At 50.6% G+C, this 20,663-nt stretch overlaps 2 protein-coding genes and 2 non-coding genes across 4 annotated transcripts in view; 3 read left to right on the top strand and 1 right to left on the bottom strand.

The window, feature by feature from the left end:
* The window catches only part of LOC118890528 (E2F associated phosphoprotein), a 58,212-nt gene that overhangs the window by 447 nt on the left and 37,102 nt on the right, over positions 1–20,663 (top strand). The gene's annotated exons all lie outside the window — the stretch shown is intronic.
* Positions 4,743–4,832, bottom strand: TRNAY-GUA. Its single transcript is given in 2 exon segments — positions 4,743–4,778; positions 4,796–4,832. It is a non-coding gene; the product is annotated as a tRNA-Tyr (tRNA).
* On the top strand, positions 7,949–11,694 carry LOC118890527 (phenylalanine--tRNA ligase beta subunit-like). The gene is given in 3 exon segments (XM_036843503.1): positions 7,949–8,012; positions 8,211–8,785; positions 8,788–11,694. Coding segments are annotated over 2 exon segments (1,764 nt in total). The 5' UTR covers positions 7,949–8,012; positions 8,211–8,235; the 3' UTR covers positions 10,002–11,694.
* TRNAY-GUA lies at positions 19,627–19,716 on the top strand. Its single transcript is given in 2 exon segments — positions 19,627–19,663; positions 19,681–19,716. It is a non-coding gene; the product is annotated as a tRNA-Tyr (tRNA).

Here is a 20,663-nt window from a genome sequence, read left to right as displayed (position 1 = left end):
GAGTATAGTTTAAAAAGCTTAGGTATGCGGAGTGGTGTGTTTTTATAGTGGGTTTTCGAAAACACGATGGTGTGTCACCTGCAATGAACTTGCAGGTGAACCGTGCTTTGTTGGTTTCTGAACCGTTGTTAAAGTTTCCTGAGTCATTTAACGTTTCTGTGGTTCGTTTTGCTGTTCACCAGCAACGCGTGCAGTGTCCGGCAGCGGAAAAAAAAAAAAAACGTCTACGCCTGTGAAGGATGCAGAGTCTGCGAAACCACTGACGTTTACAGCAACATGAGCGAAACCAGCACATCACACTAACAAAATCAGATGAAAACGAACGTTATATAAACCGGTTACGTGTAAAAATCTCTAAAGTAAGGGAAGTTAACTCAAAAATAGCAGTCGCCCCACAGGCACAGAAAACACAGCTCTGGAGAAAGATAAGTTAGGAGTAGGAGGTGGATGAATGTGGAACGCTATGTAGGAAGAAAGAGAAGTTTGCCCGAGTAGAACGTTGAACTTTATTCTGCGTCCTCAAGCAATAACACAATGAAAAACAATCCGCACCTCTACATCCGGGACTAGCACCATATCGTAAATCACCCAGTTTTATAGTAAGTGAAATTTTTTTAAAAAAACAGAACTACGGACAGAATTCCCTGCCTGTCCGGCGGTTACGACCCCTGTGCGTTCACTGCCACGGCCCTGGGTTCAATTCCTGGTCAGGGAACTGAGATTCCCCAAGCCGATGAGCTTAGCCAAAACACCCCAGAGAGAGAGATATATGTATATGTACATACGCAAACACACACACGCGTACATACAATGTGTATTTATAACATTCATCTCAGGCTTAAAAATAAAACGGACACTGTTCCCCAGCAGGTTCTAGTTCTGAGTCCAGGTAAGATGAATAATACTGTGTCCTTCCTACAGAGAAATCACAGAACACTCCCCGTTCCGCTTCATCAGCAATATGTCTGAACACCATTTGCTTGAGTCCCAGGGTGAGAGCTACTACGGCCAAAACCAAAAACCGGAACACAGTCCCTGAGCCCTGGGAGGGGACGCACCAGGCCACGCCATCAGCCTCCAACCTAGCCTCTTTCAGCTCCTTATCACTTTAGGAGAATGTGATCATTTTTACAGATAGCAGAAAAATGCAAGTCAAGTGTAAGCACCTTATTTTTCTCACATACCTGCCCCTTCTCTTGATCTACTGCTTCTGCTGCTTCAAGCTGTAGGGAGGCAAAGCTTTAGTTTTTACCCTTTGAGGGTCTCTGGCAGGGCCTGAGTATTAAAAGGATATAAAACAGGAGCGGGGACTTCCCGGGGGGTGCAGTGGTTAAGAATCCGCCTGCCAACGCAGGGGACACGGGTTCGATCCCTGATACAGGAGAATTCCCACATGCCGCGGAGCAACTGAGCCCGTGCGTCGCAACTACTGAGCCTGAGCTCTAGAGCCCACGAGCCACAACAACTGAGCCCGCGCGCCTAGAGCCCGTGCTCTGCAACAAGAGAAGCCACCGCAATGAGAAGCCCGCACACCGCAACGAAGACTAGCCCCCGCTCGCCGCAACTAGAGAAAGCTCGTGCACAGCGATTAATTAAAAACAAAAAAAAATTTTTTTTTAAACAGGAGGAAAACATGCAGATTTTTGCATGTATGTAGATGAAAACCCAAAGAAGTGGTTAAGTGGGTCTCCGAGGAACCCTGGTTCCTTTTTTTTTTTTTTTTAATAAATTTATTTTATTTTTTACTTTTGGCTGCGTTGGATCTTCGTTGCGGTGCGCGGGCTTCTCACTGCAGTGGCTTCTCTTATTGCGGAGCACGGCGCGCGGGCTTCAGTAGTTGTGGCGCACGGGCTTAGTTGCTCCGCGGCATGTGGGATCTGCCCGGGCCAGGGCTCGAACCTGTGTCCCCTGCATTGGCAGGCGCATCCTTAACCACTGCGCCACCAGGGAAGCCCACCCTGGTTCCTTTTATTGGCCCTGGTTCCTTTTGTTGGAGAATGATACTTAGAGACCAGAATCTGGTGTGTCATTGCTGTTAGGCCCTGTACCTATTTTACTCAATGGATTATATTCCGTTATTATCATTACCTTGATTTGGCAGTGGGAACCCTTTCGAATTGGCTCTTGTGTGCTTGACATGCCACCGAATCAGTCGCTGTACATTCCTTCACTTTTGGGCACAGTTGCATGTTCCAGGCTTGTATTTTCCCCACCTAAGAGCCTCGCCTCCCCTGGGGGCTGATATGCCCCTCCGCCCTCCTGCCCACCATGACTTTCTGTCGCAGTGAGGCTTACTGGGGAGCGATGGAGAAGGACCATCAGGCTTCTCAGGAGAGAGCACATCCAGGGCTCCACAAGGCCCGTGGATATCCAGCCTTGGCTCCCCTCCTTCGCCCACCTACCCCGATTCCTTTGGCAGAGGCGGCTGCTTCCTGAAAGAGGTCAAGGTTCTGTGGACTTCCTGGAGAGGCACTGGAGTCCAGAGGGAGGGGCAGAGGGCACAGGTGTCCAGGTTGGACTCCTTACAAACGTTTCGGATCCCACCTGGTGTGTGCCCACCACCCAAGACCACTAACCCACCCAGCAAAAGTCCCACAGAGGCACGGCAAGCCACACCAAAGTGGCCTTCCCTCAGCTGAGTGTGTCGCCGCTCCCTGACCGGGCAGCAGGCACCTCTGCCCCTTGGAGGGTGAGGGGCAGTGCCTCAGAGGTCTCCTGCTACACTCTGTGACACCCAGACAAGAAGAGTTGGCCGTGCTGAGACTCACACTCCCCTGTGCCGGTCACCAAAACCCACGCACCCCGCCCACTCCCCCAAAGCCAGGTTCCCAAGGGTTCCACACCTCCACATCCCGTCGGGGGTATATCCAACGAAGGCCTGAGGTTCTCTCTTTGGTCCTCACCCGCTGGTCTCTGCAGGTGGTGACATGTGAGGCTGAGGTCTTTCTGCAGCTGCAGAGCAATAGACTCTTGCTGAAGGTCACCTGTCAGCCTGCAGTGGCACGGCCTCCCAGACCCATGGAGACTCCACAGACTCCAGGTCAGCCCCTCTTAGTTAGCAGTGGGACCGTGAGGAGGGCTGAGACCGCAGCGGGGGGGCAACTACAGGAGCTTGCCAGGAGAGGAAGACGTGTGGGGAAACGCAGTCTCCGGTTTGAGAGGCAGAACCAGAACCGAAAAAGGGCTTGTGGGCTCAGGGGTCAGGGGAAGGCAGCGCTGGGCCCCCGAGGTTTCAGAGAGCCACGCTCCCATCGGGGTTCTGCTGTGACTCCTCTCGGTGAGTCTCCGGCGTTTCCTTCCCACAGGAAGGGAGGGGCAAGGACCACCCGCGGCGTTCTTCTCGGCACCCACACATCCCACCCCAACCAGGCTCTGTCCCCAAGGTGAAGCTGCTCCTTCTTGCTGAAAGCCCGGCCCATTTCCTCCTGGGTGCTCTCTGCTTGGGCCTCGGCAGCTTCCTCTTGGCCCCGCCAATTCGGCCTTAAGGACCCAAGGCTAAAGGTAGCCAGCTGGTCAGAAGCCACAGGCCAGTGGTTTGTGCAAGGAGGTGAAGTTGTGCGCCCCTCCATGATGGCAGCTCCCCACCCGCCCACCACCCCACCCTCCACCCTTCTGCTCCCATTGCCCCTGGCTCTCAGGGCTCTCTGAGCTCTGTCTGTGCTTTTGCTGGCAATCTTCCTTTCTCTCTCTTTCTCCCGCCCCACCCCCTTTCTATCTACCTATCTATCTGTCTATCTATCTATCTATCTATCTATCTATCTATCTATCTATCTATCATCTCCATCAGATGTAGCAGAAGAATGGGTGCGGGCGTTTTCCCACCCTTGTACAGTGTGAGCAATCTTTGTTTTGCTCTTTCGGCGGGAGCTCAACCCCTCCAGCGGCTACCAGAATAGGTGCGAAGGCATATGAAAGCTGAGGTTTCCAGGGGGCCACACCACCCCCCCTCCCCCGCCCTGTCCTCAGACTGACAGGACACCTGGAAGGTTCTCATCGGCACTGTCAAGGCCCACTGAGAGCCCTGCTGCGTTTTGCTCCTGCCGGTGTCAGCTTCCGCGCAGGTACACAATTGGCAGTGTCTTGGAGGGTGGCAGAATGTGGCTTGGAAGATCTCGGGGTGGCAGTTCTGCCCCACAAATAGATTAAGACGGTTGGGAAGGTTCTCTGTCTCCCCAGGTCTGTACCTGTAGAGACCATGGGAAAGACAGGGAAGGAGAGAGAGAGGCTGGGAGATTGAAAGACTGTGACTGGGAGAGACAGAGACAGTGACCTTCCTTTGGGGGGGCAGAGCTGGGGACTGAGCCCGGGAGTGAGAGGGGGTTTTCAGGAAGGGTGCCGTGGTTGTCCCTGACCGTGTGATGGCCTGTGCGCTTGTCGGCCTCCAGGGCTTTTGGTGGGCAGCTCCTGCGTGTCCCCCTGTTCGGCAGGGATGTGCGCGCGTCGAGCAGAGCGGGGGCGGTGGGTGAATAAAAGTGGAGAGGGCGCGGGCCGCGCTGGGGCCGGCGGGGGGCTGCGCGCTAAGGCGGGAGCAACCGGGCTGCGGGCGGGCGTGTGGCCTGCGGGCGGGAGGAAGGCGCAGGCGTGTTGCCTGGCCACGGCCCCCCGTGGCTGTGCGGGCGTCCCCCAAAGGCTTTCCCGCCTCTGGCGGGGGAGAGAGGATGCTGCGCTGCCTCAGGGCCTTGGGCGGGGCTTGGCCCCGGGGGGGTGGTGCCCTTCACGAGGGCGCAAAAGCGACGGGCACCTCCTTCGAGCCGGAATCGAACCAGCGACCTAAGGATGTCCACACGTGTCGGGTCTACAGTCCTCCGCTCTACCAGCTGAGCTATCGAAGGGTGCGCGCCGCCAGGCCCGGGCCCTTAACTTTTACTGGAAATGCCGGAGCACGGCACTGGGACGCCCGAGGTGAGACAGGCCCAGGGCTGGTTGGAAGCCCCTTTGAAGAGAGCGGTGCACGCGCCGCCTCGCCTCCCGGTGCGGGCGGGAGGACGGGGCAATCTTGCGGCGTGGCTGCGGCCGGGCCTTGGTGGTGGCCGGCATCGGGGCGGCGACTTTCAAGATGCCTGGGCCCCCGCGCTCACCTGTGGCCTCCTTTCCCCTCCCCTTTCTACAGGTGGGGACCACGGCGGTCCGCGGCCAGAACGCGGGGAAGAGGGCGAGGGGAGGGGCGTTGGCGAAATGGATGCGCCCGTGGGGAGGGGGAGGCCTGGCAGACGAGAGGGGAACCCACAGGGAGGGGCACCGGGGAGCCGGCTGCCAACCGCCTAGCCACCCGGTGCTTTTGAAGCGCCTTTAGTTCAAAATAATCCTTTGGCCAAAATGGCATTTTTTTGGTGTGGCACATTCTGCCACCCTTCAAAGCCGACATCGTCTTGCCTGGGTTACGCAAGTCTCCTGTTGATCTCCCTACTTTCGCCCTGCCACCTTTACAGCCGCAGTGATTTTCTTTCCTTTTCGCGGGGTTGGGGGCGGGATGGGGGTAGGTGCTTAGATCAAGCCACTCCTCTTCTCGAAACCTTCTGGTTCACTCAGACTTAAATCCTTACAAAGGTCTACAAGACCCTCAGTTCTTAACCCCACCCAGTCACTTCTCTGACTTAATTTTGGTACAACTCTTAAACTTTGTCCTGTACACAGGGCCTCCTTGCTATTCTCCAAACACAGTCCTACCTGGACCCTTGCTCTAGCTGATCTTCTGCTTAGGGATGCTCTTCCCCCAGACAGCCCCATGACCGACTCCCTCACCTCCTTCCAGTCTGCTCACATGGGCACCTTCTCAAGGGAGCCTCTTCCGACCACTTAACGTAACACAGCAGCCTGCCCCCCTTACAACAACTCCCCATGCCCTTTCCTTCCTCAATTTTTTTTTTCTTTTTTCATAGCTCTTAACACCTAACATACTAATTAATTTACCTACTGTGTCTATTGTCGATTTTCTCCCACGCCCCACACGCCCGTCTCTAACCAAAATATGAGCAGCAAGAGGCCTTTTTGTTCCCAAATTCCTGAACAGTGTCTAGCACAGGGTATGCCGTAAACAGTTGTTGAGTGGACAAATGCCCGATGTCATCAAAGAGGAGATCAGGGTATAAAAGAAGGGGCCAGGAGCCAGGGTTTGCCCTGGGGGAAGGTGCAGCGCTTTCTTGCGTGATCACAAAACAGAGAATTTCTTCACTGGAGAACTGCAGAACTCTCCGCAGGTAACAACCCATCCAAACCATTTCCTGCACTAAGAGACTTGACCAGACTCTAGCTTGGCCTCCAGAAGGCCAGAAGACCAGAAGCTTGGCCTGGGCTTGACCTCCATCCCCCATTAAAATGCCTGCCTGAGGGACTTCCCTGGTGGTCCAATGCAGGGGGCCGGGCTTCGATCCCTGGTCGGGGAACTAGATCCCGCATGCATGCCGCACGCAACTAGGAGTCCGTGTGCCTCAACGAAGAAGTCCGCATGCTGCACCTAAAAAAAGATCACGCGTGCCGCAACTAAGACCCGGCGCAGCCTAAATAAATAAATATTTTAAAAAAACAAAACAAAAGCCTGCCTGAGAAAGTTCAACACCTGACACAGGCGCCTGACCTCCCCTCCTTAGAGCATTCATTGAAAAGGACCTACAGTTGTGAATATGGTTCTCTTACAACCCCAAAGTGTCTCTCTCAAGAACTGGGAGCCATTCCTTTGAAGTGTAATCGGGAAGGATAGGGCCTCTGTCTCCCAGTTTCTGTGCCTTGAGCCATCCTAACTTCAGTAACTGCCCGCTGACAAACACAAAAGACCTGCGTCTATACCTTTGACCAACCCTTTGTAGTTTTTCGCTTCTGACTCTACTGAGCCCCCTCCCTCTCATTCTTCCTTTAAAACGCCCAGATCCCCTCGCCCAATTCTGAATGGAGCTCAGTCAGCGCTTTCCCCTCTTGTCAGTACTTACTGAATCAAATCTGTTCTCACCACTTTCAATACTGTCTCCTGTGTTTTTCTTTGACAGAGTCCAAATCGGAAAGGACCTGAGGACACTTGCGGGGCCGCCCTATGTGCGCGCTGGGGCAGCAGGAGGGGGCGAGGCCGGAGGGCAAGGGCGCCTGACCCTGAGCACTGCGCTCCGGGAGCCCCCCGGGAGCCCCCCCGAGCCCCGAGCCCCCCCCCTCCTCCTCCCCCGGCTGCGGTGGAGAGGACAGCTCGGCGCTTTCACCTGGTTTTCTCTCTCTGCAACAGAATCCCGGGTTTTCGTCGCAGCGCCACTAGGTTAGGCTACATATCCTGAAGCACTTTCGTCACTTTTCCTTAGAAAGACACCACGAAGAAACATTACCACGCTTTCTTATTAAGGCGGCTTTAGAGCTTAACGTCAACCGGCAAAGAGGCCTTTCCTGAGTTTTCGATTACTAGGAGATGAGTTCGAACAGGCGAGGGCAAAAATGGGCTGAAACTTTCTTTTTGCTGAAAGCAAGGCGAGACCGGACCCGAGCCCCGACCCACCCCTTCAACTGCAGGGCGCCGCGCGCCGCGAGCTCCCGTCTTCCCGGCTTCCCCCTCCAGGTCTCGATTCGTCGCCGCGCGCCCACGCCCCCCCGCCACGAGACACTCGTTCCGGTGTCCCCCACGGGGAAGAACAGGGCGCCGGGAAGGTCGCGCTAGGGGCGTGGCGTATGTAGATGAGGAGGGGCGCAGAGGCTGCTGGTCCCCCTCCGCCTGGGCCTCCGCGTCCTGCGTGTGGACACGCAGAGGCTGCCGGGTTGTTCCCCGGGTGGGCGGAGCCGGGGCGAGGGGCGTGCAGCGGCGGAGGGTGCGGAGGCGGCGTGAGCGAAGTGACCGTGCGTGCAGAGTGGGGCGAGCGCTTAGGTATTGGGGGGGCCGGGAAACGGGTGGGGGTGCGGGTGCCGTCTTGACGGGGCCAGGAGGCCTACTGGTTACCAGTACTGTGTTTTTTTGGGAAAAAAGCTCTTAGATAAAAAGAAAAAAAAAAAAAAACCTTTTACGTTGTTCTTGGGGTGTATTGACAGCTGCAGTTTTTCTAAATGTGAGAAAGTTGAGTGTGTCATTATGGTTACCCAGCACCGGCGTTGAAGCCTTTCTCTGGTTTTTTGTTTTTAAAATAAGTACTTATTTTATGTAATGGGGCCTTGTACAACTGTGTTTTATCAGTGCTGAGTCATTCGTGGCGGGAGGGGGAGAAGCTTTTTAACTGTACTAGTTAATTTGTTTATCGTTTTTATAGTTTAAAATTGTAGGCCGGACTCGCCATGCCTACTGTCAGCCTAAAGTGCGATCTGCTCTTCCGAGCTCTGGGCCGGCCCTACACGGACGGAGAATTTGATGAGCTATGCTTTGAATTTGGTCTGGAACTCGATGAAATTACATCAGAGAAAGAAATTTTAAGTAAGGAACAAGGTAATGAAAAGGCACAGGGGGCCTCTAATGTTCTCTACAAAATTGATGTCCTTGCCAATAGATGTGATCTCCTGTGTCTGTAAGGATTGGTTCGAGCACTTCAGGTCTTCAAAGAAAGGATAAAGGCTCCAATGTATAAACGGGTAATGCCTAATGGAGAAATCCAGAAATTGATCATCACAGAAGAGACAGCTAAAATACGCCCGTACGCTGTTGCAGCGGTTCTCCGAAACATAAAGTTTACTAAAGATCGATATGACAGCTTCGTTGAACTTCAGGAGAAGTTACATCAGAACATTTGCAGGAAAAGAGCCTTGGTTGCTATTGGTACCCGTGACTTGGGCACTTTGTCAGGCCCATTTACTTATACTGCGAAGAAACCTTCCGATATCAAATTCAAGCCCTAAATAAGACCAAGGAGTATACAGCCTGTGAACTGATGAACATATACAAGACTGACAACCACCTTAAACATTATTCACATATAATTGAAAATAAACTTCTGTATCCGGTTATCTATGATACCAATGGTGTCATCCTTTCAATGCCTCCAGCCATCAATGGAAAGCATTCCAAAATAACAGTAAATACTAGAAATGTATTTATTGAATGCACAGGGACTGACTTTACTAAGGCAAAAATAGTTCTTGATATCATTGTTACCACGTTCAGTGAATATTGTGAGAATCAATTTACAGTTGAAGCAGCTGAGGTAGTTTTTCCTAATGGAAAATTACATACCTTTCCAGAACTGGCTTATCGAAAGGAGATGGTGAGAGCTGATCTAATTAACAAAAAAGTTGGGGTCAGAGAAACTCCAGAAAATCTTACCAAGCTTCTGACCAGGATGTGTTTAAAGTCAGAAGTCATAGGCGATGGGGATCAGATTGAGATCGAAATCCCTCCGACCAGAGATGACATTATCCACACCTGTGATATCATAGAACATGCAGCTATTGCTTATGGATATAACAACATTCAGATGACTCTCCGGAAAACATACACCATAGATAATGAATTTCCCCTAAATAAACTCACAGAACTCCTGAGACACGACATGGCAGCTGCTGGATTCACTGAGGCACTTACCTTTGCTCTGTGCTCCCAAGAAGATATTGCTGATAAACTGGGTTTGGATATCTCTGCAACAAAGGCAGTCCACATAAGTAATCCTAAAACAGCTGAATTTCAGGTGGCACACACAACCCTTCTTCCTGGCCTCCTAAAGACCATAGCTGTGAATCGGAAGATGCCCCTTCTTCTGAAACTGTTTGAAATCTCTGACATTGTAAGAAAAGATTCTAGCAGAGATGTAGGTGCAAGAAACTACAGTCATCTATGTGCTGTTTATTACAACAAGAATTCTGGGTTTGAGATAATCCATGGGCTTCTGGACAGAATCACGCAGCTACTTGATGTGCCTCCTCGTGAAAAGAAGAGAGGATACCTGATCAAAGTATCAGAAAGCCCTGCATTCTTCCCCGGGTGATGTGCTGAGATCTTTGCCCGGGGTCAGAGCATGGGGAAGCTGGGCGTCCTTCATCCTGATGTTATCACCAAATTCGAGCTGACCATGCCCTGCTCTTGCAGGGAAATCAACACTGAGCCCTTTTTGTGAAGATGGGTCTATGTTGTGTGGTTCTCGCCCCGAGGGTCCCTCTCTCCTCCCAGGTGCCCTTTAGTTGTCCCCACAGTAAGTCAGTCCACTTGTACTTGTGCGTTAATGTTGAATAAAATAGAAAGTAGTGTCTGGCTCCGTGGGTGGTACTGCCATCCCCGCGTCAGGCCAGCTTGTACTACACACGCACACACACACGCACACACACACACACACAAAATTGTAGTTAAAGCTCAATGTGGTGATTTTGTGTGACGTCCAACTGAACGCCTTTTTAAACCATGGTCAGAAAAACTTGTGTGATGGAGAATCTTTTTTGTGACTTAACGGAATTCTCGAAGTGTTTTTTCACTCCGCAAAGTTCAATAGAATTCCCAGCAGTTTGGATATATTTTACCATAGTTCTTTAACAGCTAAGCTCTCAGCAGTTATATTGACTTGAGTTTCTATCGTAGTGAAGTTGAAAGTATTGGCCTTGCGAGGTAGCTGAGGGATTCCTTTTTTTCTGTATAGATCCTTACAATCAAGCCAGTGAAAACATTTTCATTTTGGGGTTGGTAGATGCAGACTGTTATGTTTAGAAGGGATAAACAACAAGGTTCTGCTCTATAGCACAAGGGACTATATACAAACCCTCGGGATAAACCATAGTGGAAAACAGTATTTTAAAGTAAGTATGTACGTTATAACTGAGTCACTTTGCTGTACAGAAGAGATTGGCACAGCATTGTAATTCAACTCTAACAAATTAAAAACATTTTTCTTCGTGTCAAACTTAGTGCTTGAGGACGTGGATTCATGTTAGTTTCATTGGGCTGGCCAAGAAGTTCATTCAGGTTTTTCCATAACATCTTTACTTTGGTATTAAAGTAATGGAGGTCTGCCAATAATCACCAATAATTGTTCGACTTACAGACCATGTCTGTATACTGAGAGTGCATAGTGGAATTGACTGGAATAATGTAACTGTAAGAATCACTACCTTTTCAGTTTAGTTCATTTCCAATGTCAGTTATTCTAGAAAACTTAAGTGTCAAGTTCTTGTATAAATTACAGTCTGGGGCCCTCCTCCTGATTTTTTTTTTCACTGACGTGTTCTGGGAGGCCTTTTTTACATCCAATCCCTTCTTACGGTACATGTCCCACAGTTCTTTAGTGGCCACACCATCAATTTTCTCTCTAGGGACTCCTTCCTTGAGGAGGGCCATGAACATGTCCTTTATGGATACTCTTTCATTCCTTTTGTTTTGTTTCCTATCCTCTTTCCTCTCAAAATTCCATTCTCCTATATCACCCACTTGGCAAACTTTATCAATTACTTCATTGATGGGAACGCCTGTTTCACTTAACAAAAGAGTTAAAATGACATGCTTGTAGCTTGGAGGGGCCGTTTTAAAGATCTTATTTCTCATTTGTACTGTTAGAGGCATGTGTGACATCTCATCTGCATGTCCCACAAAGATGGCACTTTTCATGGCCTCCTCCTTCAGTCTCTGAATGCAATCTTTTAACGTGTACCAAGGGCAGTCGCTCCCTGGCCAGGTAGATTCTAAAAGGTATTTCTTAAGGCACCCTTCAGCCACCAACTCCAGCAAATTTGAGTCTCCGGGATTTTGAGTTTTATCTCTAAAGGCTTGTTGCACAAAAGAATCATTGCTGATAGTGCCAGATTTCTTTGCATCCCTGTCATGGATAAGGATTCCAGCTGCCCCAGCATCGTATATGCGTACTACCCAAGAAATAAGGGGCTCTCCAGACCTCTGAGTGAATCTGCTTAAAATGTCATTCATTTCATGCTCAGTATAATCTTCAAGAGTATCCTTTCTTATGGCATTACCTTGGGCATCAGTTTCCATTTTCCGACACCATGCTGGCTGTGCATAAAAATTAGGTGGGTTCAATTCCTCCTTGGCCTGTATAGGCCTAGTTTTTGCTCCTAAGTCTGCATCATCATCTGCCTCTGAATTTGAACTATCATCCCATGTATCTCCATCCCAAGCGTCGGAGTCCCAATCTACCCCCACTTTAGCTATTGCTAGATGAACTTTCTTTTTAATTAACCTTACCATGCCACTCTCGATATTTAGCTTGTGCGACCTTTACAGCAGCTTTCTCTGCTACCAACTGGAAAGTGCAGATTTGGTCAGCTAAAATGTAATTTTGACGTTGTAATATGGACAATTGTCCTTGCAAATCACACAGTTCTTTCTCCAATTTTGATTTCTCTTCCACCAATTTTAATTTGGCTTCGTGTACCTTACGGTAGGCAGAGAGGAGGATCCAGCCTCTCCGACCCAGCACGGTACATTCTTGTCCTTTCTTAATTGGCACGAGCCGCAAGCATTTAATAACTTCTAAAGGTTCGGCTCGCTTTAATTTAGGGCCCCAATTCTCACACAATCCAGTGGATATTCCCCATTCAGTAGCTAACAAGCAGTAAGGCAAGTCTTCCCATCCAGGAATAAAAACTTGATTAGTTTTAACCTCTTTCTTTTTAAAGAGTGGCATTTTGTTTTACGAATACTGCTCACAGCGCCCATTAATGTTTTGCCGAAAGCTTTACTTTCGGTTTCAAGGTTCGTAGGATTCACTGGCAAAATAACCACTCTACACTCGGTGTAAGCAAGAATTTAGAGAATTTATTGAATTAACAAAAGATTACACTATACTAACTAAGAAAGAATAGTAAAAGGTAGAGGTTTATACATCACCGAGTTGGGGAAGCACCTACATCCAGATCCAAGCAGTGCTGGGAAGTCCTCTGAACAGCAATCTGGAGTCCCAACTGGGAAGGGCCCCAGGTGTGTCCACTCTACCGGTGAGACTTCAGTTTGCTACTTGAAGGAGTACAACTTTTAACACCAGGTCGCAGGTGGAAAACAATCAGCCTACGTGCAAGTTTGCAGCTCTGGTTATTGTCATAAATGCCTTGGTCTTAACTCCTAGGTTTTGGAATGTTCTCTGATCCCTGGGGGCTGGCCAGGCCCTCAAGGTTCAAGAAGCCCCATGACTTACTCCCTTTCTTATCTAATGATTTACAGTGTGTGCTGGAGCCACCCCTGCTGGCCTGCATGTAGCTCAGCAGTTTGGCATGTAGCCAGTTTTAGGGTCATTGCCCGGTCAGAGAGAGGCCTAGTGCCACCTCTGAAGCCTGAACAAGACTACATTGCTAGCTTCCCCCAATACCAACTGTGTAAAAGGGTATGGTGACTTGCTGCTCAATTTGTATATGCTTACCTGGACTATGTATCTTTGGTGAACTTCATGTAAAATGTCAGTATGTTATGTTGATGTATGATCCTTTGTCTCAAAAAATATATATGACTGTGCCTTCAACTTCTAGTGAGCAGAACAGTTCTGAGCTTCTCCTGGGTTATAATCCTCAGTTTGACTGGAATAAAATTATCTTTTTTTCTTCTTAACTTGATTTTTAATTGAATTTTTGTTAATAGTTCTATATCTCAAAGTAAAAAAGTATCATTATTTGCTAAGGCCCAGCTCCATACACGGATTTGTTCCAGTTTGGAGTGCTTTTCCAGTGCAGTGTGAGACTTTCACTCTCTGCCATCCCTCTCTTCTTTCAGGAGGTACATAGTTACCAAATAAGGGGCCTTTTTCTCCAGGGAGCTCCACCAACACTCCATCTATATAGTACAGAATGTGGTAGCCTTTAATTTGCACAAGTCTCTCCCCAGTAGGTTAACAGGAGGATCAGGAGAAAGTAAGAATACATGTTCCTCAAGTCAGAGGACCAATCTATATAGGAACCATGGAGGAAAAGGAACAAATAGAAAGGTGACCCAAAAAACCAACAGCTTGTATTTTCTACCACCAGATGGAAAATAAGACATTTCCAGGAAATTGCAGCGTAAGTAGAACCAGTATCTTTGGGAAAAGATAGTGTTATATTAGGCCAAGGAAAACTTTTTGACACAATATTTTTGGTTCACCAGTTCCCATCTCTAAGATTCCCTCAATCTTCCAACTTTGAGCCAATTTACCAATTATTTCTTAGCTAAGGGTTTTGACTTGATTCCCTTGCTCCTGAAATGTCTGCATTCTGCGGAGTCTCTTTCTACAATCCCCCTTCCAATGTCCTGGCTTCTTGCTCTAATGACATATAGCTTCCCCTTCTTCCTTTGCTCCCTTCATAGGTTGTCCAGAGTGGGGATTATTCCCTTTAATGAATAGTTCTGAGTACCTAACAGAGCAGTTTTAAATTCCTTAATTTCTTCTTTATCTGTCCGTAGATTGCCCCAAACACTGAGTAGCTGCTGTTAAGATTTGAGCACTAGTTTGCCCTTGCCATACTACCAGCATCCTCTAACTTGAGTCTGGATAGTTGGTACGAGAGCTGAGGTAAAAGGTTAGACTAAGAGCAATTTTGATCTGCACCTGGATCCATGCCAGTAGATGTTGAGAAATTTTAATCATCAAACTACTGATGGAAACCAGTGTGGACTCCAGGTCTTGTGGGTACACCACTGTAATTTCTCTCAGCTTACCTTTAGCAAGAAAGGCTTCAAGTATGCCCACTAACACCCTCTGGATGGTTCTCTAAAGGTTTTAGTTCTTCCACGGTCGTGGGGGCTGGCTTCCCTTGGTCACGAATATAGTACCCTTTGTATGGTGGGTCACTGGATTCCCGATGTGCTGCTCCATCAAAGCAGCCAAGTCTTCTGGTTGCAGAGTCTCTTAAGTGACTGTTGTGTGGCCACAAGACTTTTAGCTGATTCAGTCAAATCAGCAACTGCCAGACCAATCCTGTCCTCATTGCTAGACTGTTGAGGAGAATAACATCTCCTGGCAACCCAGCGAATCCTCTCCACAAAGGTAGAAAGAAGAGAAGTCAACATTTTTATTGAAAAGCCACTAAACCAGACTGTAATGTGCATCACAAGAAATCCACCGAAGAGATTGCAAAGACAGTATACTATTCAGCTTGGGCTGCCATAACAAAATACCACAGACTGGGGTGAGGCTTAAATAATGGGAATGTTTCTCAGTTCCGGGAGCTGTAAATCCAAGACCCAGATATTGGCAGCTTTGCTTTCTCCGGAGGCTTCCCCTTGTCTTGCAGCCATCCCTGACGTCTCTAATGAAGGACACCAGTCATATTGAATTACAGCCCCACCTTTATGACCTCATTTAAACTTAATTACCTCCTTAAAGGCCCTGTCTCCAAATACACTCAGATGGGGGCTAGGGCCTCAACATATGAATTTGGGGTGGGGGGACACAATCCCATAACAATAAGAATGTTCCCTGTTATATAAGCAGGTAGATAAAACTTATTACATAGATGTTCTCAAGAACTTGTCCTCAATAGGAGGACTTGACAGCACCATTTGCTACATATAGTTCATCCTAAGTTCAACTGGTAATTGGAGTGGCCATCTGTGTGCCTTTATCCAAAGAGAAATAAAACTCATATCTCCATGACAAGCACGTGGTTACGACTTGGAGCCAGCCACCTAACCTAAACTCCCAGAGGTAGAGGGAGATGGGGCACTACCTTCCTTAATGTTCATATTTCAAAAAGATGGTTTCAAGGCCCTCCAGACATTCTGAGGTTGTAAAACTGGCAAGAGATACATTGAGCTGTTAATAACATTTACATATATATCTCAAACGGACCGAACCAGTATTTGCAAATTTTCTAAGAAGGAGGGAGAAATGTCTTTCCCTTTTTGCACCAAGGGGAAATTATTTTTTTCCTTCCCATTTCGTATTCGCTCTCACATCACACTTGTCCCAGTGCCGATGAGCTCAGGGGAGGTCTGAACATAAGGGACTTCAGATGGTGAAACAGCAACATTACCACTCAAGAAAAGGTCCATCTCATAAAACACAACCGCGGTTGCCTGTTTCTTCCTGGACACATGTTAAGCAATCAGGAGACTTTCTCCATAGAGCATTCAAGAAAAGCCTTACCAAACAGCCAGAGTGTTGCCTAGTTTCCCAAGCCCATCAAAAAAAAAAAGCATAAGTCCGCACTTCTGGGAGTCATAAACAAGCATGCGTCGTCACCCTATGCGTATATCTACTTTAAGTAGGGTGACCCTATTACAACGCAGAAAGCCTAGAGACTGCCTGCTGCTGGTATATTAGACACTCTTGCTACCTTCAAATCTGCAGGTCAAGTAACTGGCAGACAGATCCAACAAAACCGACCACTCCTAAAAGTTCTATCAGAACACCTGCGACCTCACAGCAGTGCCGCCGATTCTTGTTCCGCACAGGCATTTTCCCTTTTTCTACCTCACTACTTACGCTCATGTTCACTCACACCCTTGTCTTTCCTCATACGGACGTAATATAGTGAACGAACCTCCTTGGTAAAACACTCTTCGAAAAAACACAAAAGACTGATTTACTGCACAACCGGTAAGTCCAATGTAATGCAACTCAAATGAAAAACCAAACAGAAAAATTAGCGGCGCTTACAACTACAAACCATGCTTTACAACTACGTTTCAGAAAGCAACAAAATACATGTAATAAAAATCAACAACCCAGTTCTCCATAAAGAAAAACAAAAACCTTTTTCGTAATTACGGCGTTATCTTTTGTGGACAATGGAATCAGCGTTCTTCCCTCGCCCTCCACCCACGGGCACGCCCCACTCTGCACGCACGGTCACTTCGCTCACGCCGCCTCCGCACCCTCCGCCGCTGCACGCCCCTCGCCCCGGCTCCGCCCACCCGGGGAACAACCCGGCAGCCTCTGCGTGTCCACACGCAGGACGCGGAGGCCCAGGCGGAGGGGGACCAGCAGCCTCTGCGCCCCTCCTCATCTACATACGCCACGCCCCTAGCGCGACCTTCCCGGCGCCCTGTTCTTCCCCGTGGGGGACACCGGAACGAGTGTCTCGTGGCGGGGGGGCGTGGGCGCGCGGCGACGAATCGAGACCTGGAGGGGGAAGCCGGGAAGACGGGAGCTCGCGGCGCGCGGCGCCCTGCAGTTGAAGGGGTGGGTCGGGGCTCGGGTCCGGTCTCGCCTTGCTTTCAGCAAAAAGAAAGTTTCAGCCCATTTTTGCCCTCGCCTGTTCGAACTCATCTCCTAGTAATCGAAAACTCAGGAAAGGCCTCTTTGCCGGTTGACGTTAAGCTCTAAAGCCGCCTTAATAAGAAAGCGTGGTAATGTTTCTTCGTGGTGTCTTTCTAAGGAAAAGTGACGAAAGTGCTTCAGGATATGTAGCCTAACCTAGTGGCGCTGCGACGAAAACCCGGGATTCTGTTGCAGAGAGAGAAAACCAGGTGAAAGCGCCGAGCTGTCCTCTCCACCGCAGCCGGGGGAGGAGGAGGGGGGGGGCTCGGGGCTCGGGGGGGCTCCCGGGGGGGGGGCTCCCGGGGGGCTCCCGGAGCGCAGTGCTCAGGGTCAGGCGCCCTTGCCCTCCGGCCTCGCCCCCTCCTGCTGCCCCAGCGCGCACATAGGGCGGCCCCGCAAGTGTCCTCAGGTCCTTTCCGATTTGGACTCTGTCAAAGAAAAACACAGGAGACAGTATTGAAAGTGGTGAGAACAGATTTGATTCAGTAAGTACTGACAAGAGGGGAAAGCGCTGACTGAGCTCCATTCAGAATTGGGCGAGGGGATCTGGGCGTTTTAAAGGAAGAATGAGAGGGAGGGGGCTCAGTAGAGTCAGAAGCGAAAAACTACAAAGGGTTGGTCAAAGGTATAGACGCAGGTCTTTTGTGTTTGTCAGCGGGCAGTTACTGAAGTTAGGATGGCTCAAGGCACAGAAACTGGGAGACAGAGGCCCTATCCTTCCCGATTACACTTCAAAGGAATGGCTCCCAGTTCTTGAGAGAGACACTTTGGGGTTGTAAGAGAACCATATTCACAACTGTAGGTCCTTTTCAATGAATGCTCTAAGGAGGGGAGGTCAGGCGCCTGTGTCAGGTGTTGAACTTTCTCAGGCAGGCTTTTGTTTTGTTTTTTTAAAATATTTATTTATTTAGGCTGCGCCGGGTCTTAGTTGCGGCACGCGTGATCTTTTTTTAGGTGCAGCATGCGGACTTCTTCGTTGAGGCACACGGACTCCTAGTTGCGTGCGGCATGCATGCGGGATCTAGTTCCCCGACCAGGGATCGAAGCCCGGCCCCCTGCATTGGACCACCAGGGAAGTCCCTCAGGCAGGCATTTTAATGGGGGATGGAGGTCAAGCCCAGGCCAAGCTTCTGGTCTTCTGGCCTTCTGGAGGCCAAGCTAGAGTCTGGTCAAGTCTCTTAGTGCAGGAAATGGTTTGGATGGGTTGTTACCTGCGGAGAGTTCTGCAGTTCTCCAGTGAAGAAATTCTCTGTTTTGTGATCACGCAAGAAAGCGCTGCACCTTCCCCCAGGGCAAACCCTGGCTCCTGGCCCCTTCTTTTATACCCTGATCTCCTCTTTGATGACATCGGGCATTTGTCCACTCAACAACTGTTTACGGCATACCCTGTGCTAGACACTGTTCAGGAATTTGGGAACAAAAAGGCCTCTTGCTGCTCATATTTTGGTTAGAGACGGGCGTGTGGGGCGTGGGAGAAAATCGACAATAGACACAGTAGGTAAATTAATTAGTATGTTAGGTGTTAAGAGCTATGAAAAAAGAAAAAAAAATTGAGGAAGGAAAGGGCATGGGGAGTTGTTGTAAGGGGGGCAGGCTGCTGTGTTACGTTAAGTGGTCGGAAGAGGCTCCCTTGAGAAGGTGCCCATGTGAGCAGACTGGAAGGAGGTGAGGGAGTCGGTCATGGGGCTGTCTGGGGGAAGAGCATCCCTAAGCAGAAGATCAGCTAGAGCAAGGGTCCAGGTAGGACTGTGTTTGGAGAATAGCAAGGAGGCCCTGTGTACAGGACAAAGTTTAAGAGTTGTACCAAAATTAAGTCAGAGAAGTGACTGGGTGGGGTTAAGAACTGAGGGTCTTGTAGACCTTTGTAAGGATTTAAGTCTGAGTGAACCAGAAGGTTTCGAGAAGAGGAGTGGCTTGATCTAAGCACCTACCCCCATCCCGCCCCCAACCCCGCGAAAAGGAAAGAAAATCACTGCGGCTGTAAAGGTGGCAGGGCGAAAGTAGGGAGATCAACAGGAGACTTGCGTAACCCAGGCAAGACGATGTCGGCTTTGAAGGGTGGCAGAATGTGCCACACCAAAAAAATGCCATTTTGGCCAAAGGATTATTTTGAACTAAAGGCGCTTCAAAAGCACCGGGTGGCTAGGCGGTTGGCAGCCGGCTCCCCGGTGCCCCTCCCTGTGGGTTCCCCTCTCGTCTGCCAGGCCTCCCCCTCCCCACGGGCGCATCCATTTCGCCAACGCCCCTCCCCTCGCCCTCTTCCCCGCGTTCTGGCCGCGGACCGCCGTGGTCCCCACCTGTAGAAAGGGGAGGGGAAAGGAGGCCACAGGTGAGCGCGGGGGCCCAGGCATCTTGAAAGTCGCCGCCCCGATGCCGGCCACCACCAAGGCCCGGCCGCAGCCACGCCGCAAGATTGCCCCGTCCTCCCGCCCGCACCGGGAGGCGAGGCGGCGCGTGCACCGCTCTCTTCAAAGGGGCTTCCAACCAGCCCTGGGCCTGTCTCACCTCGGGCGTCCCAGTGCCGTGCTCCGGCATTTCCAGTAAAAGTTAAGGGCCCGGGCCTGGCGGCGCGCACCCTTCGATAGCTCAGCTGGTAGAGCGGAGGACTGTAGACCCGACACGTGTGGACATCCTTAGGTCGCTGGTTCGATTCCGGCTCGAAGGAGGTGCCCGTCGCTTTTGCGCCCTCGTGAAGGGCACCACCCCCCCGGGGCCAAGCCCCGCCCAAGGCCCTGAGGCAGCGCAGCATCCTCTCTCCCCCGCCAGAGGCGGGAAAGCCTTTGGGGGACGCCCGCACAGCCACGGGGGGCCGTGGCCAGGCAACACGCCTGCGCCTTCCTCCCGCCCGCAGGCCACACGCCCGCCCGCAGCCCGGTTGCTCCCGCCTTAGCGCGCAGCCCCCCGCCGGCCCCAGCGCGGCCCGCGCCCTCTCCACTTTTATTCACCCACCGCCCCCGCTCTGCTCGACGCGCGCACATCCCTGCCGAACAGGGGGACACGCAGGAGCTGCCCACCAAAAGCCCTGGAGGCCGACAAGCGCACAGGCCATCACACGGTCAGGGACAACCACGGCACCCTTCCTGAAAACCCCCTCTCACTCCCGGGCTCAGTCCCCAGCTCTGCCCCCCCAAAGGAAGGTCACTGTCTCTGTCTCTCCCAGTCACAGTCTTTCAATCTCCCAGCCTCTCTCTCTCCTTCCCTGTCTTTCCCATGGTCTCTACAGGTACAGACCTGGGGAGACAGAGAACCTTCCCAACCGTCTTAATCTATTTGTGGGGCAGAACTGCCACCCCGAGATCTTCCAAGCCACATTCTGCCACCCTCCAAGACACTGCCAATTGTGTACCTGCGCGGAAGCTGACACCGGCAGGAGCAAAACGCAGCAGGGCTCTCAGTGGGCCTTGACAGTGCCGATGAGAACCTTCCAGGTGTCCTGTCAGTCTGAGGACAGGGCGGGGGAGGGGGGGTGGTGTGGCCCCCTGGAAACCTCAGCTTTCATATGCCTTCGCACCTATTCTGGTAGCCGCTGGAGGGGTTGAGCTCCCGCCGAAAGAGCAAAACAAAGATTGCTCACACTGTACAAGGGTGGGAAAACGCCCGCACCCATTCTTC

Source organism: Balaenoptera musculus, chromosome 2, assembly GCF_009873245.2.
Source record: "Balaenoptera musculus isolate JJ_BM4_2016_0621 chromosome 2, mBalMus1.pri.v3, whole genome shotgun sequence".
Lineage (NCBI taxonomy): Eukaryota > Metazoa > Chordata > Mammalia > Artiodactyla > Balaenopteridae > Balaenoptera > Balaenoptera musculus.
This window is presented reverse-complemented; position numbering and strand designations above follow the sequence as displayed.